At 43.2% G+C, this 27,960-nt stretch overlaps 2 protein-coding genes across 2 annotated transcripts; one reads left to right on the forward strand and one right to left on the reverse strand.

The window, feature by feature from the left end:
* Positions 1-281: 281 nt before the first annotated feature.
* Positions 282-9,671, reverse strand: sars2 (seryl-tRNA synthetase 2, mitochondrial). Its single transcript, XM_080771384.1, has 16 exons — positions 9,364-9,671; positions 8,293-8,388; positions 7,222-7,251; positions 6,661-6,801; positions 6,483-6,537; positions 5,994-6,057; positions 5,397-5,502; positions 5,229-5,276; positions 4,567-4,675; positions 4,289-4,334; positions 3,105-3,192; positions 2,663-2,775; positions 2,093-2,186; positions 1,420-1,512; positions 1,203-1,268; positions 282-1,094 (listed from the first exon to the last, which is right to left on the reverse strand). The coding sequence occupies exons 1-16, from the start codon at positions 9,667-9,669 to the stop codon at positions 954-956; spliced, it is 1,596 nt and encodes a 531-aa protein (XP_080627510.1). The 5' UTR covers positions 9,670-9,671; the 3' UTR covers positions 282-953.
* A 3,154-nt stretch (positions 9,672-12,825) lies between these two features.
* Positions 12,826-27,631, forward strand: LOC308321975 (kelch-like protein 12). The gene is made up of 5 exons (XM_080773130.1): positions 12,826-13,235; positions 18,462-18,615; positions 19,950-20,028; positions 20,691-20,918; positions 22,893-27,631. Exons 2-5 carry the CDS (start codon positions 18,462-18,464, stop codon positions 24,430-24,432), a joined length of 2,001 nt encoding a protein of 666 aa, XP_080629256.1. The 5' UTR covers positions 12,826-13,235; the 3' UTR covers positions 24,433-27,631.
* The last annotated feature ends 329 nt before the right edge of the window (positions 27,632-27,960 follow it).

The raw sequence follows: 27,960 nt of genomic DNA on the forward strand, positions 1-27,960 counted from the left end.
TTTGAGAGCGTAACATGAAACCAAATGGACCCTTAAGGGTATATTTGGTTTAATTTGACACGCTCAAGAGTTCAAGATCTATACAAGGGTCCATTTTGGTTACCCCAAATGACCCCCTCTGAAAAATATGTTCGTGCCTGCAGGGGGTGATTCCCCAGAAGCAAAGATTTGAGATAAAGATGTTTGCTTTATATATACATTTGCACAAAACTTCACAATGTTTCAAAAATAGCTAATCTACTAGCTTGGCTATTAAATAAACACATTATTATAGTGATTACAATTACAATGACTGCGAAACCGGGGGACCAGTGTTGATTTTGACACAGTCAGTCTTTTGAGTAAAATGTCATTTATTATTAGTCATATTTTAAGTCATCTGAATTGTTTTAGTCTTGACGCGGTGCCTTGATGGTGTTGTAATGGCTGATTGCACCCGAGCACAAACAAACATAAAATGACTTGTCTTTTAGTTCTACTGGATTTCTTCTCCGCTAGTCCCTCCCTAACATTTAATCTAGTTTTTATTTGTTGACAAAATTGTCAATATACTTAGTATACTTATATATACTTTTGGTTTTCGTCAGTGTAAAAAGGTATAGTCGACAATAACATTTTTCGTCATAGTTTAGTCAAAATGGTATTTCTTTTAGTGACAGGTCAGTGGAGAGCAACTTGGTTGCGATGCATTCATGCCAGAGAGCCCTCTGTTTCATAATTTCCCATCATTGGTGGGATGATGTTCACTTCCAAGAGGGGTATAAGGCTTTTGTGTCTTTCAAGTTAAGAGAATAGTCCTGTGCGATCTTCTGCTGCAGCCTGCAGGGGTCCGTGTTCGCGGCTCCTGCTTATGACTTGCATGGCCTCTGAGAGGCTCCACGATGCAGGTCTTTCTTTTAGGAAAGTCGCAAACGCTCCAACATTTGACAGCAATAGTGACAGTACAGTACAGTTCATGTGGTCTTGGGAGTACGACTGGGCAGTCGACTGGGCTGGTTGGGTCCGATGTATCTCAGTGGAGTATACGTCGGCTTCTCAATCACTTCCAGACCCAGATAGGGCTGCAAGGCTCGTGGGACACGCACCATTCCCTCCTGCATGAGACAAAGAGAGAGGAGGGTGGAGGAGGAAGATCAGTTACATCGAGCATACAGATAGCCGATACCATCGCGTAGAAATGTTTATGCACCCAAGCATCTTACTTTAGTCTGGTGAGTCTCTAGGATAGCGATGATGGTTCTGGGGATGGCACACGCTGTGGCGTTCACCTAGACAGGGACATTCATGGAGGTGTCAAAACCACTAAACCTGCTTCAAACCTGCATTCAATTCAATTACATTTTATTTAAATGTCAAATCACAAGTTGTCTCAAGACACTGATTTTAATGATGTTTGGGAGACAATAAACACGGCCTTACCGTGTGAGCATACTGCAGGCTGCCGTCCTCTCTCTCATACAGAATGTTGAGGCGTCTGCTCTGGTAGTCTGTGCAGTTGGAGGCACTGGAGATCTGAGATACCCGCACACAAACACACACACAAACATAAACACAGTAACACACTCGGCTACGAAGAAATAGAAACATTATAAAACTACTAATTTGTTCAAAAGTAAATAATTGAATTGTTATTATGCTTTGTTACCTCCCAACCTATCTGCCGCACCCCCCCACATGGAAATATAAATGGCATAAGCTATATATAGCTATTTATCCACATATGTGCACATATATGGACCTGAATATGGCATATGCAGCATAGGTTATATTCTGCACATACTTGCCATATATTGGCATAATATGTTAATATATTTAAAATAAAACCATAGCATTACCATTAGCCTTTTCATGTTGTGCACCCCTTAGAAGGCGCTCGCACACCACAAGGGGTGCACGCACCAGTTTTGGAACCACTGTGCTAGGGTTATCGATGGAAGTTGGATCCATGCCCCACCCGGCTATGCAATACCCATTGTACCCGTGTCAGAGTACCCGTTCCACCCATCTGTCTGTGTCCCTTTTATGCCCATATGGAGATTTCTGCATCCGTCTCTCTGTGTCCCTTTATTCCTATGAGTTCTGTGTCAGGCACCTCTCCATAATTGCCCCTCCCAGGCATCCAGGCTTCAATGTCAAACTTCCTGTGGGCCGGAGCACCCAGTTCCTGTGTTGGCATGTCCAGCACCCTGCCAGACAAAGAAACAACCAAGTATCACTTGGATTCAAAATATTAAAAAACACAACTTATGCAGTACTTTACAGTGATTCTCAAAGTCTTCTTCAAGGGGTCCTTGAAGGGGTTCAGACCCTTATGGATCTGTGACTCTGGGAGTGGAGAGTACAAATGGAACCAAATGAACACAGATGATACTACAGTGTAGATCGGGGGGTCCCAGAGATCACAATGGAATCAAATTGGGGTCCGTAACCTAATGCATATAAAGCTAGGGGTCCTTGTTATGAATCGCTTCTGACAGCTGTACGTAAAAGCCTTCTCTTTTGGTGGTTTGTTTTGGGGGTCCTTTGATAACCACTTGCTTAACACAATGATATAGATGGATGTAGCAATGAGAGAGAGAGAGAGAGAGAGAGAGAGAGCCAGAGAGAGAATGTCTGTGTGTGTGTGTGTGTGTGTGTGTGTGTGTGTGTGTCCACTACCAACCTGTAGCGTAGCTCCAGAGAGGAAAATATCTCCTTTTGGAGAGAGACAAACTCCTCTAGGAGCCGAGTGCTCTCCTCTCCCGTCTCATCTGCTGTCACCCCAAACATCTCCACCTAGATAGACAGACACACACAGGTGTCAAGAGGTGCACGCACATCCACAAATTTCAACGGGTGCAGGATCAAAAAGGATAACTGAGAAAGAAAAGAAGAGATCCGCAGTTTCCGCACAACGTTTTAAAAGCTCCAAAAATAATTTAATGACAACAGAGCGGAAAACTATACAACGTTTCGGCCTCAGGGGCCTTCGTCAGGTATCGATACCTAAGCTCCCAAAATACTTTAATTATTTTGAGAGCTTTTAAAAACGGTGTGCGGATCTCTTCTTGTCTATTTGTTAACCAACAGGGTGCACACTCCATAATAGCCGTGTTTGGCATTACCTTGTTGAAGTGATGGATTCGGTACAGTCCCCAGGCCTCTCTGCCCGTGTCTGTCTCTGCTCTGTAACATGTGCTGCTGCACACAGTCCTGTAGCAGGAAATGACACACCATGTGGTTGTTGTCGGGCAGAAACCTCTTACTTTGTGTTTTATCACAGACAGGCTTTTTATAAATTATTTATTCCGACTAATGTTGTCCCAATGACAATTTAATAGCTCTGGCGTTTGTCTTTTTAATTTATTGCATGTACAGCAGTGACATTCAACTGGCCCTGAACACATTCCATATTCATGGATGGTTGGTTGAAAAGGATGACCATTTTGAACGTTTTTAATAACTGTTAACCAAATGTGTTAATGGTTAATAATTAAGGGTTGTGTGCTATAGTACATGAGGTCCATTGCCATGTACTATAAAGGTCTTAATAGGACGATAATGGACATAATTATGTCCATTTTGGTGACATACTGTACTGCTTCATACTATATTTGCGCATTTTTTATTTGGATTTGAGAAAGTATTTCAATGTGTCGTGTGCACCCTGGCATGGAAGAGTCTTTGTGAGAAGAGTAGAGACTTCACCGATTTTCAGCCTATCTTCATATAATTGGTTCTCACTATAAATTGGACCAATTTTCTGTCTACTTTCGTCTTAGAAGAAGGGAGAGAGAGAGAGAGAGAGAGAGAGAGAGAGAGAGAGGAAGAGAGAGTACAAGCTCTCATGATGTGTTTCATGAACCATTAGTTGAGAGTTAGGGCATCATGACATTCAGCCCGGGAGGCTTCTGGGTGGGGGGTGCACACGCAGATTAGACACACCAACGGACCGACATGCGGAAACAACGGTAGAACATGTGCTGCTCCGTGCTTGCAGTTAGGAGACAATAATGCACATAAGTAGACAATAAAATGACCAAAAGTTTTTAATCTACCTTAGTACCAAGCACAAAGGAAATAATAAAGACATAATAAATTAACCGTTTAAGCAACCAGTTAAACCATGAACTTTTATTTCCTTTTTCTGTCTGGTCTGGTGACTGGTGGCCGTAATTTTACAATTGTGACCCCCTGGCCAATCTATAGTTGAATAACCCCTGCTGTACAGTAATTCCATTTAGAAATGTGCCGTCATTCATACACTTCTAAGTGACTAAACTCCCAAACAGAAGAAGTGCTTTGTCACCTTACTGGCAGGTCCTTCCAGTTCACAGCATGGTCCATGAAGAAACCTGGAATGGAGAGGATATTATTACATATACACATACAGTCAAGCTTCAACCAACTAACTGTCAGATATCTGATGTCTATGATTTTAACTTCATTGGGTGTCAGCGCACACTACCATATGAAAGTCAAGTCCACCATGGCCCAATCCAATATGGTTACGCAGTCCTTCCTTGGTGATTTACTGTGAGCCTCAAATGCCACCCTACTGTGATGAGTGCATACAGTATACCTTACCTGCCACTCCTACCTCTCCAGTTCCAGCCAGGTTGAGGTCAGGGAAGCGGGCGGGATCCAGTGAGTACACTTGCGAGCGATGAGCGTTGGGCTGCATACCACAGCCCTCCTGGAAGGGGACGACCGAGAGAAAGAGGAGAGGAAAAGGGGTGTGTATATCACTGTACGTATATCATTGCTGTCGGGCAGGAACCTCTTCTCTCCACATTCTAATCTAACTTGTTGTGGGGGTTTTTTTCCTCGTAAATTAATACTCTACTTGTCCTAATACTTGACCATACTACTACAGCGTCATCCAAAAGCATAAAAAATAGCAGAGCTGCAAGTAAAGCTCGAAAATGCAGCGTGAAGAAGTGACGCGTTTCTAGCTTGTTGTGCGTCCTACAACGATATCCCGGTATGTCAACCCAACTAATTTGAGGTCAAGGTCAAATGGGAGAGAAAAGTTATTTTTGTCTCCACTAGGCCGAAGGCATGGGGAGAGAGTATGTTTTTTTTCCTCTTTTTTTAAAGATTAGTTTTTGGGATTTCATGCTTTTATTGATAGGACAGTAGAGTGACATGAAATGAAGGAGATTGGAAGTGGCACGCAGCATAGCAGCTTAGGGTGCCCGGTCCACCACGCCGGCAGCCCGGGCTGAGAGCAAGGTTCTGGTACTCACGAAAACGGCTCCTTTCAAAATGTCTGGCACCACCATGGGGATGAAGCCCTGTAGATGTGGCAAGACAAACAAGAGGCCTGATGTTGGGCAGTCAGTCAAGTAGAGGAAAATGACTACAGACGTTCATATCTAGACTTCATAGTCGTCTTTGCCACACACAAGACTTACCCGCCGTTGTAACATGTCCAAGGCAAAGTTCTGCAGAGCGGTCTGCAATCTGGCTCCCACTCCCCTCAGATAATACGACCGGTGGCCAGAGATATGGGCCAGATGCCTGGAAGATAAAACAATCCATAATGAATGGTTTATACACACCAGCACAAGGACAATCAGTATAAAAGTTATTCTGGACAGTAGAAAAATGCACAGAAAATGTTCCATTAAGGTCATGACAGGAGTTGCCGTCAAAGATGTATTTGGTAATTTCTTTCCTACATCCTGGGATTTGTCTAATAGTTTCAATACACAAGTATTGGGGGACACTGTTTTACACGCTAGAGCAGAGAGGAAATTAAAATTAGCTACAATATTAGACAGGGCAAATACCAGCTTGAGAAATAGACCAGAGAGAGTGATCTGACTGTATGTCATCTACAAAGTTAAACACAAACCTCATTCCAAATAAAATATCTGATTTATGTGAACATTACATATGTGTAATTAATAACACTACGAAATAACACAATAGCTACACAAAATCATTAGAACTTTACAAGACAATGGACAGCAGATATTGTGGAGAATGTTTAAATGGAAAAGTCTCACCTTTGCCTTAAAATCCCCAGTTTCTCCCCTAGCTCTACATGGCCTCTGGGTTTGAACTCAAAGACTGTAGCAAAATGGAGAGAAAATGGAGGTCAACATGTAGCCCTGAATGTGTTTCCGTTGACGAGAATGAGATGTTACAAATTAGGTGACAACATGACAAGTCCAAGTATGTGCATTTCACATAAATAAGCCGTTGCCGTCGGGCAGAAATCTCTTATCTCCATGGTCTACTGAGTAGACCATGGAGATAAGAGAGTAGTAGAGTAGACTCTACTCTAACCTTTTGTGTCATAAATTAACGTCCTACTTGATTATACTACAGCGCCACACAAACTCAGATCTCCAAGCTTGAAATGCAAGACGCTTGGGTGATCTGCTACTTTTGCTATTTTTAAATTAGAATCCTGAAGAGTAACTTAAGAGTAAACTAAGTTTTGGACATATGAGGTTTCCACCCGACAGAGACGAAGCACAGGTTCACGTCACCTGGTTTCTCCCCAACCAGCTCCAACACTCTGGCTTGGCTCTCCTCTCCGATTGGCTGGAATAGGAAATGGGGAGATTTAATAACCTTGGAACGACCACACCGTTTTCAACGACTACAGCCTAATTTATAATTTGGCACACGGCCATGTTGTTCGCCTGTGCGTGCGTGAATGCTCACCACATCAGGGTGTGTGGTGTTGGGCAGTCTGAGAGCTTGTCCGTAGTGCTCCTGTTCCAGCTCAGTCTCTTTGGGGTACAGGTCATTGAGCCGGACGCGGATGTCTCGACCTTTCTGCCGAGCCTGGTTGTACTCCGGCAGCTGAGTGACAAATCCTCATTATGACGAAAGTACAGGACTGTCACGATTTTACTTTTACGATTAATTGCCACTCAAATTATTGCGATTAACAATTCATTTAATTGTGTTGGAACATTATGAATAAAAAGGCTTCATGAAACAAAAGGCAGAAAAAAGGCACAGGGCAGATATGACAAATAAGCACATAATAAAAACATTAAATAAACATTAAAAGTGGAAATAGCCAATCTACAAGCAGAAAACACCTCACATCGTGATGCGTATTCCACTATTTTTTTTAAATATATGAACATTGTATGTAATGATAATTAAACAAAACATAATTGCGATCATCTCAAATAATTGACATTAGGCGATTATAAGCATGTTAACACTAATTGACTCAAGAGACGATGTGATGTTTAGCTAAGTTTAGCTTACGTTAGCCAGGGCTTTCTTGTCGTTGTGGTCCTGTGGAGATAGATACAAGATGAAATGTCAACTACATAAGATATGTCATTTTATATTAATACTAATAACTAAATAATAGAAACTCCATTGTGTCATTGATCACCTAATCTAATGGTGGGCAGCCGATCATATCTTATTTTGAGGGGTCCCCAGATGATTAGCTTAATGTGCAACATTGTTTTCTCACTCAACAGTAAACAAACCAACATACAGTAAGTGAATACATTGTATCTGCACAATTTAGTTTCAATTTAATAACTTTTAAGACCTTGTTAATACCTTGAAATTAAATAATAATTAGACCATTACTACACCAAAAGTAACCAACAAAATATAGACTACTATAAAGAATTGTCAAATATTAGAGGCAACAAATTTGAAAATAGCCGATGTACAAGCACATAGCTTGTAGTTTAGCTATTTTCACAATATTTATCTGTGGAATCGAGTCAAGCTAACTCCTACAATTCCAAGTGCTTGTCCCCCAGTTCAAATATAATTGTTTTGGGGGATCACAGGCAAAAAAAAGGGATAAGGGTTAAGGCACTGGCGAAAATAGGGCCCTTGGTCCCTGAGAGCTCCCTCCGAGTGATCTTTATGGCCATCTGATCTGAGCAATTATCAACTGGGTGAGACTTGAAACTTGTATTTCTCCCGTGGGATTAATAAGGATTAATGGTGCTGTAATCTGAACCAAGATGCTACTTCACTGAAATCAATTGCAATCAGATTTCGTCCCTGTCGGGTGGAAACCTCATTATGTACAAAACTGGTACTTTTCAGGATTCAAATACAAAAACAGCAAAAGCAGCAGGTTGACAAGCTCGGGGAAAAAAATAAAAACACGTCACGGATCTGCTACTTTTGATGCTTTTGTGTGACGTCACTGTAGCATGATCAAGTAAAAAAGTTAGAATATGGAGACAGGAGGTTTCTGCCCCAACAGCGACGATTTATTGTGATGAAGTATGAGCTCTATTCATAAGCTCCAGTACTCCCCTCTTCAATATCATCAGTGTACTTTTGGTATTGATTACTGACCACTATGGCTCTGACTGTGTCACTGATATGCTTCTTCTGCTGCTCTAGCTCACAGATGTCCCTCCTCACCGCCTGCAGCTGCTGCCACACCTTGGCCTGAGAGAGAGAGAGAGAGAGAGAGAGAGAGAGAGAGAGAGAGAGAGAGAGAGAGAGAGAGAGAGAGAGAGAGAGAGAGAGAGAGAGAGAGAGAGAGAGAGAGAGAGAGAGAGAGAGAGAGAGAGAGAGAGAGAGAGAGAGAGAGACACACACACACGAGTGAAATTATTTAAAATGCAAAACCGGACACACAGATATGGACTGGATATAATGATTGATATTATCATTATCTGTGTGTCTGGTTTTGTATGCCTCCTCTGCCTGTTGTGCCAGATCCTCAATCCTCAATTATTTTTGTCCTTTCTGACACTTTTATTCACTTCTTTGTTTACTGCTTCATATTCTTTCTGTGCTTGGGCCTTTGTTGCTCTCATTTTACTCCTGTTTAATACCTCCTTCCCTGCCTCTTTGCTGACGTTTTATTTATTTTGCTTGAATGTATGGTTATTTCTGGTTTATTACGATAAATCATCTTACTTTCCATATTTTTCTTGTGAAATTTTGTTTTTATTATCCTGTCGATGTGCAGCACTTTGTGGCTCATGCCTAGAAAGGTGCTATATATATAAAGTTATTATTACTTCGACACTAACTCTGGGGGAGCCCGGGGTTCGAAGTGGCAACCTGGGGTTACCATCCAGTCACTCTACCGCTGACCCACTGCCACCCGTAATAACAAGACAATAGGCCTACTGGATGTGATCAAATATATATATATATATACACAATTTCAATATTTTTTCCAAAAGTACAGGCAACCCGCTTTAGCACCAATGGTTCAGCAATATTCAGAATATGTGGGCAGAATAATTGAGTAGCCAAAACCAAAAACACTGGCTCATGGGGTCCAGGGACCCTCAGGATTCTCTGAGGGGGTTCCCAATGGATGGACCCTTACCCCTTTTTTCCCTACCTTGAAATTAAAACGTGTAAGAAAGAAGCCCTGCTGTCTGACACATAAAACAAGCACCTTACCATCTCCCTGACGTCATCCCCTCGCAAATCTCCCTTCCGGTTCTCCACGTTCGCTATGACCTGCTCGGGGTTGTCACACAGCTCTGACATGTCTATGCGGGGCTTGTCACTGTAGCCTGCCTGGATGTGCTCATACAGACTGCTGCGGATGCTATGGTGGTGAGACAGGCGATGCGGGGTGGACAGCAGCACCCGATCTGTCCCCTGCTGCTGCCTCGCATGTCGCCTGCAGACCACCGGTCTGTATGCACGCAGTGTGGTTGTGACACCGAGCCGAGCGATCATCACACTCATGCACGTCGCCATGTTGTGTGGATTGTTGTGGATGCTCTTCGTGACTTCTTCATTTGGCTGCCTGCGTTGTGCCAGTAATAAAGCCGCGTACCTCCACCTAGTGGAAGTAGGCCTATATAGTATTCAATATTCTTGAGGGAGAAAATGCTGAAGAAATGCTGCTACAGTGCTACTTGTTTAAAAAAAGCTGTATAACGATGCAAAATGTTTACAAAATGTTGCGTACCCCCCCCCCTCTAGCTCTGGTCCATAGCTCTAATGTGTTTGCTCTATCTAATGTGTTTAATTTAGAAGATGGACAAGAGCTAACCCCCCCCCCCCCCCCCCCCCCCAACTGTAGGCTCTTTCCCCATTTTCAACAGTTTTTATATTTTGACTCTTCCTTTGCCTTTTATGTAAACGTATGTTTTCCTTCTGCCAATAAAGGTCATTTGTATTTAATTGAACTAGAAGTGGACGACCCAATAAAGCATTACACTTGTTTACAAGAGGTTCCACCTTGTTCAATTCATCATAACATTTAGAGACGTACAAATATACACAATTCAGATTCAGATTTTACAGGGGCCAGTTTCAAATTGCAGCCGTCCGTATGTGCCCTTTGAGAGCGGTTTTTAACGAGTCAAGGGATTCGCATGTCTTATAGTTATAATGACGGTAGGGCGTTCCACATTTTGCTGGCATAGGACTGAAATTAATTTAGTCCCTTGTTTGTGCCGAATCCGGGTTGCACATGGTTTGTTGCACTCCCTCTGGTGTTGTGGGTGTGGACTTAACATTAAGGAAGTATTTAGATGTACATGGGTATCTTGTGGTGTATCGAATCTTGTGGACCAGACCCATTGCAAGATGCTGTACTCTGTCGTCGACCCTAAGCCATTCCAGCCTGTCAAAGTGGGCAGGGGTGAGGTGGGTTCGGGGGGGGTGAGGCCAAGTAGAAGCCTGACCAGTTTGTTTTGGGAAGTCTGGAGCCTTGTTTTAAGGGCCTTTGAGGTGCTGTGGTACCAAGAGGTGCATGCATAGTCGAAGAAACCTTGTACGAGGGCTCCTGTTAGGGAGCCATCTGCCTTGCTGAGATTACTATTTGAGCCAAAGAGAATGCTTTCAGTTTTTACAAGGTGTAAACTATAAAGATATAGTTTGTTATCAGCGAGCCAGGTGCAGATTCTACAGAGTTCAGAGCTGAGGGCCTTTTCAACCTGCAGTTTGTTCCTGTCCGAGACCAGCAGTGCTGAGTCATCTGCGAACAGGAACAAGTTGCAGTCACAAGCTGATGTTATGTAAAACAATTAATTATGCTTTAAGTAGCATGTGACGGGTCACACTAGGGCAGTGTTAGGCAGTGGTGGGCCAGAACTGGCCCACCAGAGATTATTGGTCCGTCAGTGACAGTTACATACAGTGTTCCTCCTTGAAGGTCTTCAATCCCCAGCTAAATTAAGGATAGTTTTGTACAAATTTATACTCTTGTAGTCACAGAGTGTATAAGAATGTGCACATTTGTACACTCAGTTATGGTGGTCCATGAGCTAAATTTGCATATCAAACTGGGGTTCCTTGAATTTAAAACGTTTGAGAACCCCTGTGCCAACACTGCCAAATAGAGAATCTACCCCGCTGGAAAAAATATTGTATCCATGTTCAGAGTGAATTGATGATTGCATGCTTTATTAGTCAAACATACCACACAATAGGTACAGTCATGACATACTTATTACATAATAAAATCACAGTGTGAAGTGAGGGGCTCTCTTATCATCGTACATCAACAGGCAGCTGTTGTGTTTATACTGTCTATCCATGTCTAAGAGACCTTGAACTCCTATAGGCCTACCATGAAAATACTGTTTATATCCATTCAAAAGGGCGTCTGTCTGTCTCCAGATGTTCTTTCTTTAACCTTTTAATGAACAAAACCCACAACATTCAAGGATGAGGCTTGCAGAAAATGATTACCCCACGCATTTCTATCTGTACGTGCAGTGGCGGAAGGTTCCTATAACGACAGTGGGTGCCCACCTTAGAGTAGCCTATATATTTTAAGGTGCCCACCCGCCCCGCAACTTATTATTATTGGCTTATTATTTTGCCAGTGGGTGCTTCTGCTCCTGAGCACCCACGGAGTTGACGCCACTGTGTACGTGTAACATTAGATTACACACGCATGCAGTTCTATCAGTATATCAGAATCAGAATATCTTTATTGTCATTGTACAAGACAACGAAATTGATTGGCAATCCAGATCAAGTGCATTAAAAGAGACATCAATACTCTATGTACAAACATAGCCAATATAAGACATTGCACAGAAAGTCGATAAAGTGTCTAGTTTTGGACGAAAAACACTCCTTGGGCTTAAATTCGGCCATAGCCACCTGCCCAAATGTGATGAGTTTGACCCACCATATACCCACTATAAAAACAATTACTCGATGCGGACAGCCGGTCAGCAGGTGGATTCATGAATGTGTAGGGCTATGTATACTTGTATGGACAATATTTTAGGCCAATAAAATAAACTTTGGGGGAAAAAAAAGTTTTCAAATGTTTAAAAATCTTTTGAAAATGGCAGATCCAAGCTCACAATGTGTCGCATCGTGATGTATTGTGACCTTGTAGATCGGCTGTTTTGAAATGTTATCCATTCATTGTCAATGGCACTTAATGTTTGTGTTAGGACAAAATTTGGGTTACACACACCAAAAGCTAGACATAGGAGCCCTCAAAAATCACACCCGTGTGAAGTGATGGGCGCTCTTATCATCATACACCATCTCATTTTCATGTTCTGGCCAATCACAATTTGCGTCCTGACTTTTGTCTTCAATGATTGTGTTTACACACTTTTGTTTTCAATATTTGTGTTTACAGTCACAGACCCTCAAAGCTGGACATAGGAGGTCCTCAAAAAAAGAAAAGAAAAACTCAATTGGACAGTACAGTAATTGAGTAAATGTAGGCCGCCTAGTTACTTTACAATTTACACTTTACACCACTGATTATATTTGTCCAAGGACCCCTGAATTCACACTCCAGATCGGCGTGTGGCGGTAATGCACCAGGAAGCCATCAGCAACCAAAACTAAGCAATAAAACAAGAACGAGGCGGAAGCTGGGTGCTGCTGCTGTCCTATGCTATGGTCCTATGCTGCTGTCTGACGGTAACGCGGTGCTACTGCTAGTTCCTTCCACAGATCCAGACATGACGAGTTCGGCCGACTGAACTCACACACACAGCCGTCTGTTTCTGCCCCGCGGGCTTTGTTTTAACCACCGTACTGCGCTAATTTATATATTTTTTTGTTCATGAAGTTGACGTTTTACTAGGCCACTGATGAATGAGTTTCGGTTGGCCCAGGAGGAGGGCATCGGTGTGTACAGGAGTTGACTCACTGAGTGTGTGTGAGAGAGAGCTAGGAGGTTAGCGTGTTGTTATTGTGCTCGAAGGCCGGGGATCCTCTTGGACTTCAGGCCGGGGACTAAGCGCATCTCTGTCCCAGTCAGTGAGATCACCACACCGATTCCTGTATAGAGGAGCACGCCAGCCATCAAGGTGGAAACCAGGAGGAGAGCAAAGGTAACGTGTACTAGTCTGTAGCCAGCATAAATAAACGTTAACCCACACGCTACAGCACCATTTTATGCCTGGTGTGTTTTTACTGTTTTAGTTTGAGATGTACGTATGTGGCGACAATACTGTCTCTCTGAATGGCTCTACATGTCATTCGTTTATTTGTTAAATTTATTTTTTTGTCTGTTTTCTGTCAAGTTTGGTATGCATAGGCCAATTGGTCTTCAACATTTTCCATGCCAAGGACTAGATGATAGAGAGATGAAGCATGGTCCCCCCCCCCCTTTTCATAGATTTCATAGATGGTTAGCTTCATAGACTTGTGTATTTTCAGACATTTAACAACTTAAACCGTCAATACTTTGTAAACCTCATCATTGTGAGCTTGTAGGTCTGCAATTTTTTGGCTAAAATTATCCCTAGAATGGAGATGCTATAGGGTTCAAATGTTTTTTTTTAACGTTCTGTTTAATGTAAAATAAAATATCCCATTAGACAGATTTGGAGGCCCTGTAGTAACCACAAAGGGGTCCCGAAACCCCTGTTTGAAGACATCTGCTTTAGGCCATGAACCTCCAAGTGTACAAATCAATCAATCAATTTGTACTAGAATATAGACCAGTCTCCGATACAAATGTCAACGCTCAAAGAAAAATCACACCTGTGTGAACTGAGCGGTGCAGGCTGTGTGTGTATGTGCACTGTACTCTGTGCTGTTAATACCTGCGCAAAGCACGCAAGTACTGTAATCGGCTGATGTAACTTAGGTAAGTTTGGTGATTGGCTGGGTATGTATGTCGGGGTAAGAAATTAATGGTGGTCCTTTATTGGCTGTTGATGGTGACGTAAGAAGGTGCGTCTCCCCAAACGTTTTTTGGCCATGGAAATATAAATTGCATAAGCTATATAGAGACATACATTTCCTATGTATCCACATATATGCACATATATTAACCTGAATATGGCATATATATGCAGCATAGGCTATATTCTGCATATATACATAATATGTCAAAATATTTAAAATACAACCATAGCACCACGGTACCACCATTAGCCTTTTCATTGCGCGCACCCCCTAGAAGCCGTGCCTGTGCACCACAAGGTGTGTACACACTACACACCACAGTTTGAGAACCACTGGGCCTATCATGCGATCAATAACGGGTCTAAAGGATTTAGTACAGCAGTTGTAATGGACATTAGTTAGTACTAGCAGTACTTGCACGCTCTGCTTGTGCACAAAGTATGGCCTACTTGTGTGCAAGGCGCAAGTTGGCACCTTGACAGAGTGCATTTCTAGTTGTTATAGTTACTAGAATTTCGTGCGCGCTACGCGCGCACTCATCCCAGAGCGACTTTGCCACGCACTATGGGAAGAAATAAATGGCGGGAGTTGACTCCACATGTAGTAACGAATGGGTTATTGGAAATGTACCATTGTTTTGTCCTGAATATTTCCACAGCCTAAGTACTAAAGGATTGTGACTGTGGGACAGACATACAGTCTGACATACAATAGGCTACACGTGTGCACAGTGAATAAACAATGACCTATATGCCCAGAGTTCTTAAATTAACATAGTTGGATTTTAACAGAAAGACAATGCCATAAATCAGTCAAAGTAAGTGACAGACTCAACAGTAGCACACAGCATGCAAGGCAGCGATGCATGCATGCAAACATGTTTGTCCAGCTGAGATTTAGTGTCTCCATCTCTCTGTGGAAGAGGTTGCACATGACCTGTACGGCCACACTGAGGCGCTCCAACACAAACACAGACACAAAACAACACCACGCTGTTTGTCCAGTTGACCCAAATCAACACCAATACCTAGCCTGTTTGTCCAAAACACAGTATCTGCTGGCCACGTGTCTACTTCGCCACAACCTAATGTTAGTAACAAATGTAGGGGAGAGCCGCCAAGGTTGTAACGCTTCACGGTTGTAACATGGACGTTATATCTTGATTGGTCAACGCCACCATGACGCCATCGCGTCAGTATGTGTACAGCAACGTACTCTACGTGGCCAGGAGTTTGAAGTTTGAAGTGTTTACCTTCAAAATGCGTCTAATTTTACACCTGGAGTATATGTGTGGTACAATTTTTGTCTTTGGTGTTGGTGAATAAAAATCCACATGGATGTGTTCATGCTTATGTTCTTCATTAGTTTGCATCGTGTTTAGACGGAATTCACGTTCATTCTGGTCTGTAAGCAACTGCAAAGAAAACTTGCAAAAGCGGGTCATTTGTAACATGTGTTACAAATGGTCCGCTTCCATTCAATGCCATTATATGTAATATTTACATATTTGACATATTGGCCAATATTATATGTTCTGAAATGGTATTGTATCGTGTAGTGTATTCTGAAATTAGTTTAGGGTTGTATAACGTTGTACAACTCAATCAATCAAACGTTTGTTTAATCAATGTATTGCCCCATTGAAAAAAAAGAAATGGCCAAACTGGTACTGGTACACCCGATACTATTTAATATTTCCCTTATGTTTGATACATTTTCTTATCACATCCATGGTATGAAAACAATGCTAAGGAGTTGCTTCAATGAAATGTAATTGCTTTAAGCTGAGAACGATATGTTTAATGGTGTTTTTTAGCGTTGTTACATTTATCATGCATGCCGTTACAATTGATCCGATATGCGCAGCAAATGTAACACTGAAACAGCGTCCACGTTCGGTTGAATAACTCCCGACCTGTTTTATCAAAAAAATAACTTGAAGTGGTTTATGGTAGCTGACATGTGTAGGTCCGTTGCCTGAAAATATTACATGTGTAGCTAAACGGATCTCTGAGTAAAAGAATGAAACGTGCAAAATGTTACATCCTTGGCGGCTCTCCCCTATTAGTTTACTCACAGCACAGCACCGTCACTCCTGTCAGTTATTTCGTCCTAATAACTTGAAGTGGTTTATGGTAGCTGACATGTGTAGGTCCGTTGCCTGGAAATATGACATGTGTAGCTAAAGGGATCTCTGAGTAAAAAAATGGAACGTGCAAAATATGTTCTAAAATTGTATTGTATTGTGTAGTGTATGCTAAAATTAGTTTAGGGTTGTATAACGTTGTACAACTCAATCAATCAAACGTTTGTTTAATCAATGTATTGCCCCATTGAAAAAAAAGAAATGGCCAAACTGGTACACCCGATGCTATTTAATATTTCCCTTATGTTTGATACATTATCTTATCACATCCATGGTATGAAAACAATGCTAAGGAGTTGCTTCAATGAAATGTAATAGCTTTAAGCTGAAAACGATATGTTTAATGGTGTTTTTTAGCGTTGTTACATTTATCATGCATGCCGTTACAATTATTCCGATATGCGCAGCAAATGTAACACTGAAACAGCGTCCACGTTCGGTTTAATAACTCCCGAGCTGTTGTGTGTATTGCGTGGTTAAAAGGCCGTGTGTTTGTGTTGTAAACAACTCATGTTATGTCTGCGCACACTGTATGTTGCTATGGCTGCTGACGTTAGCATGTGTGCTATCAGGCAAAAGCTGAGATAGATATGCAACTACTACTGGGGAAAATGCCATACAAAACACAACACCTAATTTCGGAATGTTATTGTGACCTATTGAGCACAATCAGACCATCATGATTTGCTTGCTGGACCTATAATTAATTTATTAGCATTAAATGTCCACTCGCCCATCCAAAAGAAAAGCAAGATGGCTGCGACAGATTGTGAGCGCGACGGACTACGGAGGCCAGGAGGAACAGAGCTGGTGACGTAAGAGGCAGGCAGTGTTGCCAGGTTTGCGAATTGTAAGCGAGTTGCAGTGTATGCAAGTAGCGTGGTTAAATTCCTTGTTTCTCGGCGTGTTGTGGCACCCGTTTATCTGCTGGCTCGATCGTGATTTTCATAAAAGTAATATTTGCAGAGTAACTAAGAAACTTGAACGGCTAAAAAATAGGCTATGTCAGTTCGGGGAGGGTGGCGAATTTATTTTGCATATAGAGATGTGTGGTGAAAGTGTGGTTCGGTCGGAGATAGAGCATGAAGAATGAGCATGGGTACACCTTTTCACTTGTATAGTAGATAGTGGTCAGTGTGAATCTCAACAGCTGTACTGTAGCCCTTTAGGCTGCTCAACAATCAAGTCAGACTTTTGCTTTCGTAGAAAAAGTCAGACTACAAAATACATATGATAGTCTTGATCCAGGGCAAAAAGAAAAAGCCACAGCACCATGATGTAAGTGTGTTTAGTTTAATAGTAGATGTAGCTGCAGTGTGTACTGTCTCTGAATGGCTCTGCAAAGGTCATTCACTTATTGGTAAACATGGAAATGGCAGGATTTTCACTATTCTAATTTAAAGTCCTTATCTGTATTGTGCTGCACATTAACTAGGGATGGAGAGGTGTACTGTCTGTTCCTGATTAGAGTCTGCTGGCGATAAGGACAGCAGACTCTGGTCAAACACAATAGTTTGTACACGCATCTGTGCATTTTCATAAAGTATTCATTTAGTGGTTCAACTTCTCAACCTTTTCAGGCCGTGACCCCCCCAAAATAATCCTATTTGAACTGCGGACCCGCCACCCTGACATAAATGATTTTGGTTTGACTTGATGGTTCCACAGCTAAATAATGTTGTGAAAATAGCAGATCTACAAGCTCACAACACCTCGCGAGGCATTGTGAGCTTGGAGAACAACTATTTTCAAAATGTATTTGACCAGTTTTTTTATATTATAGTTTGTTATATTACTTTTGATGCAGTAATAGTCTTCTTTTTATTTCCCAGCTAAACAATGAGTCCCCAGCTAAACAATTAATATTTATTTGGAAAACAAATGGACACAGAACACAGAGCTTCGGTCTGTAACTCTTGAGAGTATGCAAATGGAACCAAATGGACCCATCACACTCTCATGAGTTATGGGTGTTTGTGGGATAATCATGATGGTCTGGTGGTGGTCTCTAAAAGGTGTGAGAACCACTGTGTAAATCGTTGCCGTCGACCCGAAACCGCTTATCTCCATATTCTAACTTTTTGCGTTTTATTACTTTTTTTTGTTTGGTTTGTAACACAAAAGCAACAAAAGCAGCAGATCGCGTCACGTTTTGACCTTGTCGATCTTCTACTTTTTCTATGTTTGAATTTGAATCCTGAAAACAGTGTTTGTCGTACATACACAGTCTGAGGTTTCCACCTGACCGACAGAGAGGATAATGTTTGTGCTTCCTCAGATGAACGCGGTGCGGGCCGGCACCGTCACGTGGCGCCCGCAGCCGTGGCAGGACGGGGACGGGGGAGGAGGGGAGCCCCTGTCCGACAGCGACTCCGAAGAGGAGGACTTCCCTGATGACAGCACCACCCCGTTGGGAGACTACATCACGCATGGTACCGTTACTAACACATGTTTGTTGTGGGGTGGGGATACAAAGTGATACAGGGTTATAAAAACATTAAAGGAAACCAAACAATTACATGGAACCCTACTAGGCTAAAAGGTAAATGAGGGGGAAAAAAACATGTAAAGTGAGTAAGTGCTCTTATCATCATACATCACCTCATTATGGCCAATCACAATTTGCGTCCTCACTTTTGTCTTCAAGGTTTGTGTTTACACACTTTTGTCTTCAATGTTTGTTTACACAAACCCTCAAAGCTGGACATAGGAGATTAGGAGGGACTAGTGCCCCTCAAAAAAAATTAAGAAAACAGAAGGCCAAGTCGCCCATGCTGCGGAGGTTGGTTGTGGGTACAAGAAGAAGGTTAGTGTTAGAAGAGCAGAGGCGTCGAGTGGAGGATGTTGGGGTGAGGAGTTCTTTGAGGTGGGGTGGGGGGCATCCTATTATACATTTGAAAACCTCAACGTAACATTAGCACAGACTACAGAGGAAGACTGCTGCTAGCTTAGGCGGACACCAACAAACGCCACAGCGCACGGACAGCCTCCTGGGACCCCCCCCCCCCTTTTGAAGCTAGAGTCTGCGTTCTTAAAAGCATGTTGTTGATGTCTGCCCCGCTGCATCGAAGCTGTACCAGTTCAATGCCTATGTATCTGAGAATAGAAATATAGTTTCCAGTTTTAAGTACAGTATACAACCAGGACTGAGCATCGCTGATTGTACCACAATGCTCAGCAATGCATGTTTTTAACAGTCTCAGGTACCGTATATCACATCGGCTGTTGAACATTAAATAATGCCTTTGATTGTATACTTTTTCCCTGTATGTTCGTCCTTGTCCTTGATGGGTTATGTCCTGCTTGTTCTCCAAATATAAGTAGAGTCCCTGACTGTTCAGATTTCTATTTCTTATATAAACTACTGTAGTCGGTACACATTCACATTCACAAACTACACCTTCCAGAAAAGGTTCTAGACCAGTGGTTATTCATATCATGGAACTCAAAATTAAGTTATACAGTATCCGTGCATCGCTGCGGAAATCCCAACTGAAAAGATGTTCAAGTAGCCGATGCGTCTAGGTTTAAAGTGGTTAAACTGATAAATGCTGTATTGCTGAGGACCCCTTGGAACCCCTTCGACAACCCCTTGGGCTCCCCAGACCTCACTCATGTCCACCTCATGAATGTCAGCCTCTGGACCTTGCAGTTCTTCTCTTTACCATGTGTCTGTCCTCTCAACCCGTTTGTTTCTGTATCTGCTACCTTCCCTCCACCTCTCCGTCTTGCTCCTGTATCTGATCATTGCTCTCCTATATCTCAGGGTTGAAACAACTCCTGGATGCCCAGCAGTTATGTGACGTCACTCTACTAGTGGAGGGGAAGAAGTTCATGTGTCACAGGTAAACTATACTAAATATAACTAACTAAATATAATGATAGTTACTGTACAAAGCCAGCTCAGTGGCCTTGTGAGTCAGTGTGTCCGCCGTTAGATGGGAGGCGGGGATAAATCCCTTGGCCAGCCCTACCAAAGACTACAATAATGGTACCCAGCATCAAGAGTTGGATTGTGGGTACGTGCCTGTTGTGACATTTTGGAGTCATGTCCAGGGGATGTACTCGCACATCAAGCCGTCTTCATGCTACAGAAACAGACTCCTGACCTATGGGCTTCATGGCTCTGAAACAGCCCTACATCATGTGATAATTATAGTGATGTCAATTTCCACGAGAGCTGAGAATCTTAACTGGCTCATGATTCGTTTAAAGTTCACCATAAGCGTTGATTCTTCAATGCATCTCTTTATCTACATTACTGCTGATGGCTACTTTTTCATCAGTTGTTACAAGCCGTCAACTTCCTGGGAAAAAAATACTTAACGACGCACCACTGTCATTGACGTCAGTTGAGGTGTGAACTCCGCCATCCACTATTGGAGTGATGTCGTATAGTACAGGATTCATTGTCAACATAGTTATTTATGGTTGTTAGTGTGGATGGCTCTGAAGTGCACCGTTAACTCATGTCCCCTGTTCTCCTACCTTCATCCCTTGGCCACAGAGTGCTCTTAGCAGCAGTTAGTCCATACTTCCGGGCGATGTTCACTAGTCCCCTGGTGGAGTCCCGCCTCACTGAGATCCGATTGGAGGAGGTAACGCCGTCCGTCATGGAGACGGTGATCCAGTTTGTCTACACGGGAGAGGCGGGGCTGTCTCTGGACACGGCCGAGGACCTGTTTGTTGCAGCCAATCGGCTTCAAGTCATGCCCCTCCAGGTCCTATGCTCTAGGTATGTGCAGTGGTGGAAAAAGTACTCTCATTCTAGTATTCCAGTATTAATATTGCAATGTAGAAATACTCTGTTACAAGTAAATGGCCAGATTGAGTAAAAGTACAAAAGTATTGGTATAAAAATGTACTAAAAGTATTCATTATGCAGACTGTTCCATTTCATGTTTTCAAATGTATAAAAATCTTTTGAAAATGGCAGATCTACAAGCTCACAATGTGACTCATTCGCATTGTGAGCTCGAGTCAAATTGTAACGCCTCAACTCCTACAATTCCAAGTGCTTGTCAGGGTGGGGGTCCCCAGATGAAATATTGGCTCCCAAGCAGAACTGCAGACTCATTCCCTTTTTTCCACTGCAGTGAGTCTGAAAACTAACTTCTTCAGAGTAGACTACCCCTAGATAGAATGTTGGCAGATGCTAGATTTGATGTGTACGTGGTATCCTAGTTTCTTAGAAGAACTACAGTGTTGTACAGTTGTCTTTGCACTCCCATCCTATACAACTATTTGTACCATTATGTCATTTGACTACTTGACTAGGAATCATGGCATTTACATTTGTTTTGCATTTTATGTCTCTCTGGGATGGTTATAAGACTGCCTGTTAAAATTTTACTTAAATGCCAAAATTGTAAAAAAGCAGCCTGCCCTCACACTAAAGTTAAATCCACTAAATAATTTTGTATATCCTTTTAGTTGGCAGCCAGTCATAGTAATTTCTGGCCTGCTGAGAACTGCTGAGCGGCCCATCTAGAGTTTTAATGGACAGGTATCATTCGAAAGGGAGACATCGAAGAGGAAGGACGGGTGGGGTAGGATCAACATCTTGAATGTCAGAACAGGTCAGCTCCATATCTGTAGATCTAAGGGTTTGAGGTAAAATGTGGAGTTGCTGGCCGGCTCCATAAATGCAGATCTAGGTGTCTTCTCCATGTATGGCTATTCAGGGTTTGATGAGGTCAGTGTGGTGATCTTCATTTTATGGAGACTGCCATATATAGTTTTTGTTATCGACTAGGTCGTTACTTTCAGGCAGAAATTTTTTCTCTCTCTCTCTCTCTATATAGTGTGTTTTTTGTTCCGTAAATTAATGCCCTACTTGATCATACTACAGCGTCACACAAGTAGCAGATTTGCTCGATTCACAGTGCCTAATCGGCCCATTTTGAGCTTGTAGATACCTAGGCTAATAATTTTGTTTTGAATCCTGAAAAGTAACAGTTTCCACCCGACAGATGATATGCTTCAGCCAGGCTGTGAGTAACTGTGTAGTTGTTTTGTAGATTGGGGGGGAGGTCTATCTTGAGCTCTCCTCGTGAGTTGTGTTGAAGCTGTGCATCTCCTTAACAAAAGCTGTGACCAGCACATGTGTAATAATAATCTTACAAATGAGCACAGAATTTAACACTTCCCGGTGTTATTTAATCCATTAAATCATAATGCCCAAGCGATTTATAGCAACGGAGCACTTTTACCGACAGACCGGAAGTTATACTGGACTTGGCTGAAGCAGCTAAATGGACATTGTCCGTGGAGAGAATTATCGATCTCCTGGGGGGGGGGGACGGGGGGGGGGGGGGACGACTTCCAGGCCGAGGTGTATTTTCAAGGTGCTATTTTGATCATTCCAGCATATTGCAGTTGCATCTAAAGTTTGATGTGAGATTGTAGATTGACTATTTTAGAAAGTGGTTATGTGTCTGTGGGTTTAATACTGTAAATATTTAACCAGTGGATGTATTAACAAGAGCTTGTGACTAAAATTAATAGGAACACAACACAGGTTCTGTCTCGATCTTACAAGTTGTCTGTTTTTATCACAGTCATACGGCCAGAACTATACCAATGACTTGCATTTTAAAGAGCCTATTTACTCTGTTAATGTTACTTGTATTTTTTCTCCCCTTTCTCCCTCGCCCATATCCCCTCTTGCTTGCCTCATTTTCTCCCCTTCTCCACTAATCCGTCCCAGGTTTCTCTTTGAGCACCTGTCGGTGGACAACTGCCTGGGCATGTACTCGCTGGCTCGCTCTCACCACGACCAGCTGCTGCTGCGGGCCTCTCTTCGCCTGGTCGCCCAGCACTTCCCCCGCGTGGCACGGCAGAAGGACTTTCTGCTGCTGGACCACGGCACCCTGGGCAGCCTCCTGGGCTCCGATCGCCTGGGGGTGGACTCGGAGGCAGAGGTGTACGACGCGGCACGGCGCTGGGCCGAGCACCAGCCCCTGGACCGCTACGTCCACATGCCGGGCCTGCTCCACCACCTCAGGCCGGGACTGCTCTCCCAGGAGGAGAGCCGACGGCTGTGCCAGGAGCTGGGCCCCGCCGCTGCCGGCGAGGGCCTCGGCGGACCTCTGAGACCGCGGGAGGGCATGTTCGAAAAGAAGATCGTCTGCGTGGACCTGACTCCTCGGGAGGACGACTCCCAACCGGAACGAGACCTCACCGTGGACTGCTTCGACCCACGGACTGGGAAGTGGGATAAGCTGGCGGCGCTGGGCTCGTTGGTCTGTCCCGGCTGCACGGCCGTGGGCGACCGGCTCTTTGTGGCCGGCGGAATCCTTCGGACAGGCACGGTGTCTGCAGACGTCCATGAATACGATGCCATTTTAGACCGCTGGATAGAGAGGCCCTCCATGGTCCACCCCAGGGCCATGCTAGGGCTGCTGGGCTGCGGGGATTCACTCTACGCTCTGGGCGGCTGTAACCGCTCTGCGCTGCTGGACTCGTGTGAGACCTTTGACCTGACTACGCTCCAGTGGTCCCTCGGGCCCAGACTGCCGCTGCCCCTGCGTGCCTTCGCCTGTGCGGCCCTCCGCGGGCGGCTGTACCTGCTGGGGGGAACCACGCTAGAACAGAACAGGGCCGTGGTTCATTCAGGAGTGCTTATTTACCACACCCTAACGGACTGCTGGTCCCGCGTGGCGCTGGACTCCGGCGCCACCTGCCTGGCGGGAGGGGTGGCGGTGCGAGGTGGAGTTTGCGCTATCGGAGGCTACATGAGGGACGCGACCAAATTCCTGGACGGGAACTACACCAATGTAGAGACCTTAGACGCCACCGGCCGCGTGCTGTTTTTCCGGGAGGGCAGGGGGTCCGGGACGGAAAGAGAGCTGACCGGGGCAGTCACGGGGGACAGGGGAGGCGGGAGGGGGGACGCAGGCGGAGGGAGCGACCGTGCCCCAAGTCCGGTGGTGTTCCCTGGCCTGCCGCGGCGGATCGCAGCCGGGGGCGTGGCCCGCTGGAAGCGGCGGATTTACGTGTTGGGCGGCGAGAACGGCTCTCGGTTCTACGACAGCGTTTACTGCTGGAAGCCCGGCTGGAGGAGCTGGGTCCAGAGACGGGAGAAGCTCCCCGGGGACACGGGAGGGGTGAGTCAGTTTGGATGCACCACTCTGAAGTTCCCAAAGAAACACATCCTGTCCAGACTGAGGCGTGCCAGGGAGAACTGCAAGAAGGCCGGCGACAAGCCTGAAAAACGGACCAATGACTCAAGTCGGACAATGATGTGAGAGGGGAGAGAGAGTGAGTTCTTAGGCTGTGTTTGGATTGGCTAGAAAATGCTTTACAATGTTAGGCTAACTCCTACTTTACTTGCTTGAACTGCTGACGATTAAGGTGAAGTTACGATGGTAAGACCATTGTTGACAATCTTGAACAGCAGCCATGGTATTGTTGGTCAATAAATGGCTTACTGATGCAAAAAAAAATTAAAAAAAAGAATGAATTAAAGCAGGCTGATATTCAGGCAGACAGTGGGTGAGTGAGTGGGGCCAGAAACTGAGCAACAGGGAATCGGTACCTGAATGTAATCTAGTAGAGTCCGGCCGATGTATCGGCCATTAATTGACATTAAGACATCGGTATTGGCAATCATGTGCCGATTTGAACGACTGTCATTTCATTCTTGTGTCCCTATTTTTGGTATGTCAAACATTGGCGCAAAATGTTTGAATGTTCAAATATTTTCAAAAATACCATGTGAGCTTATACATCTGGTATTTTTTTAAACTTTTTGAAATCTCGTATTTGTCGGGCTCTATAATCGGCCATTTCTCACACTAGTGGACACTCAAGTCCTTCAAAAAGCTTGAAAGAAAAACAAAAGGCCCTGAATGTATTGAAACCATGACCATGGCTTACACATTACATTTCAATGAATTATATTTGTTATCTTTAACTTTGTTAAAACGTTACTTTTATGTTTAACTTGACAGTTTGCGATGAATTAACTGCTGAGAATGAATTAGAGCAAGAATATTTTTTTTGCTTACCAGGAATTTTGAATGTCCTTGGGATGTAGGCTACCTTGAGATGATCTTGCAATGGCCTTGTAAGATGCTTTCAATAAATGTGTTATTCAGAAGCGTATGACTTATTTGATAGGCAGAGCAACAACAAATAAAGCAGCCTACACTCACAGTAATGTTCGAGGTTGCTTGACGGCCCTAGCAAAGTAAGTGACAGAAGTAGCTCTGTAGCCTACTGTACACGATTGAGCATAAACAAGGGAGTAATTAAAGTCATGAGCTAATGACCCTAGAAACGTTGTTCTAGGAGACAGATGGACATTGTACCCCTTGCAAGTCCCTGCAGAAACCTTAACTTTTTGTGTTTTTTCGTAAAGGTATGCCCTACTTCATGGGTGACCAAAAGGTTGATCGCGATCTACCGGTAGATCACATAACATGCCCCTAAAAATATATCTAAAAATATTGGCATCAGCCACTTGAATTTAGTTGACTTGATTCATTGACATGAAAAAGGGCCCATCAGCTCAAACACAAGGCATTACTTTGTTCTAAGTAGTCTTGCACACAAACATGCATTACAAAGTTATTTACACCCTTATTTTCCCATTACAAGTGCATTTGTCTTATATGTAAAGCCAGTGCCACTATTTTCAGCAATGGGAGAAAAACAATTTGGTGGGTAGATTGTTGAGCTTTTTATCTTTTTTTTTTCTTTTGCTATTTTAGAATTTGAATCCTGGAAAGTAACAGTTTTGGACATATGAGGTTTCCACCTGACAGACGATTTAGTTGCATCCGACTGTCCTGTTCTCCACTTCTATTCCATCAGACATTGATTGAGTCATCGTGTCACTCTGGCCCCCTCACAAGCAATGCACATGAAAAACAAAAGATATCACATTTATTCTGTCAATTCCCTCTCTGTATCCTCTCCACTAATTCGCCCTGACCGAACAGATTGAAAAAAGTCTAAATGAACTTAAAGGGTGTGTAAGTGATTGTCTTTGGTTAAAACACTGAACACTATATTGTGATGGTAGTACTAATTGCTATATACTAGTGTTTGTTCAGTAACGGGAGTCTCCATGTCTCTAGCTCTGTCTCTAATTTTCAGAAACTTAAACTGGGATACCAATTTTTATCCAATCAGTATAGAGAACAGGATGCAGATTAAACAAGTGGAATTGTAAGTGATGACACAAATATATGAGCAGACAAAATTGTAACTGGAACACAAATTAAGCTCATAAATAGCAACTCATCTGATTGGCTGAAATGTTGTCACCTACCTGAAAATGTATGTTCTGTTTAGTAAAGAGATGGGGAGACCCCTGTTACCGAACAAACAATATGGCAATGGTTACTATCAGAATATAGCGATTTAACCTTTTAACAAAACCTTTTGTTTTTAACCAAATAAATCACTTGCACAACCTTAATTCATCAATATGAAAAGTCCAGATAAATGTGACATCATTGCAAAAATGTTTAGGTGACCAAAATGCCTATTCCAAAAGATGAAACCTGCATGTCTTAGCATTTGCCCAGTAATAATGTTTTTTTGCTTAATATTTATTAATTTTGCTTGTAGGTCAGTCAATTCAGAGATGAGGATCAGAGACATTTTACTGTGTATCAAATGCACATGATGTTTTCTTGTCTTTTTTTTTTCTTTTTCTTCTTTCTTGCTATGAAATTCCAATTAGAATTTTACTAAACAAATTTTACACAGGATCCCCCCCCCCCCCCCACTCTAGGGTTAAGATATGAAAAGTAGGGGTTGACTGGTTTTCTGGGCTGGTAACTACCTTCGATCGATTAGTAGTAATGAAAAGAACTCATCTTTTACCTCATCGTTGTTGTTATAGGACAACCGAAGCCCACCAACAAGATGTGCGTTTGTTTCCAAAGCTCGGTGTGAGAAAAAAAAGTTTGTATTTAGTGAAAAGAGGAGCTAACTTGGACACAAAATAGGTACTATAGCGTAAAATTGCCGTATGTTTATTAGATGCACTACTAGTCAGTCTCTAAACTGTTCTCTCAACCATGTCCCAGCTTTCATTGTTGAAACTGGCTGGAAACAATAGGAAATAATAATGGGTTGCCGTATCGAACCAATGCAAAGTTTGTAGCCTTCATATTGAGGATGCAAAAGAACAAAATTCAGAGCTGATAATCGGTTGACCCCTAGCGAAGAATGATTGTGTGTGTATGTCTGTGGACTTGACTGGGAAGATTTTGATTGTGTGTGTGTGTGTGTGTGTGTGTAATGCTGAATAATGTGTCTTTTCAAAACAAAACATCTCTTTGCAACACCCCCCACCCACCCCACAAGTCCAAGGAGTAAGTTGGCCTCATTCATACAATGTGATGTAGGTTTTTTTTTTACCCGACAGGCGAGTGGATATTTTAATGAGAGCTATGTTACAAAATAATTAAAATATTTGTTAATAAATGATCTCTTTGTTGGATATTCTCTTTTCTTGGATATTCTCATTTTTGCTTTAACAACTAATTTTGCTGTTGAAAAGGTGATTATCTCTTAGGGGGCACGGTGGCGCCTGCTGTACCTTCATTGTCAGGCTTGGGCGGTCAATCGCGGTGCTGCGGTTCAGTGTGTGCCGCACCACGCCCTGTCTGCCAAAAGCCAATCACAAACATGACTGCCAGAGAAAAACGATGGGGAGCGCCCGTCTGTAGCACTGTCTCCTCACAGCTAGAAGGTCATGGGTTCGATTCGGTCACATGTTCCTTCCACACTACGTCCAACCGGTAAACCCTGTTCCC

Source organism: Protomyctophum bolini, assembly GCF_963924005.1.
Source record: "Protomyctophum bolini genome assembly, chromosome: 9".
In the NCBI taxonomy this organism is placed as follows: domain Eukaryota; kingdom Metazoa; phylum Chordata; class Actinopteri; order Myctophiformes; family Myctophidae; genus Protomyctophum; species Protomyctophum bolini.

What these genes read in the sequence shown, in the direction of transcription:
- sars2 (XM_080771384.1), bottom strand. Translation starts at nt 9,669, where the DNA reads ATGGCGACGTGCATGAGTGTGATGATCGCTCGGCTCGGTGTCACAACC. An exon ending in CTGGGGATTTTAAGGCAAAG is followed by an intron (nt 5,503 to 5,993) that starts GTGAGACTTTTC and finishes TTTATCTTCCAG; the next exon opens with GCATCTGGCCCATATCTCTG. An exon ending in GAATCCATCACTTCAACAAG is followed by an intron (nt 2,776 to 3,104) that starts GTAATGCCAAAC and finishes CTGTCTATCTAG; the next exon opens with GTGGAGATGTTTGGGGTGAC.
- LOC308321975 (XM_080773130.1), top strand. Translation starts at nt 18,462, where the DNA reads ATGAACGCGGTGCGGGCCGGCACCGTCACGTGGCGCCCGCAGCCGTGG. An exon ending in GGGAGACTACATCACGCATG is followed by an intron (nt 18,616 to 19,949) that starts GTACCGTTACTA and finishes CCTATATCTCAG; the next exon opens with GGTTGAAACAACTCCTGGAT. An exon ending in AAGAAGTTCATGTGTCACAG is followed by an intron (nt 20,029 to 20,690) that starts GTAAACTATACT and finishes CCTTGGCCACAG; the next exon opens with AGTGCTCTTAGCAGCAGTTA.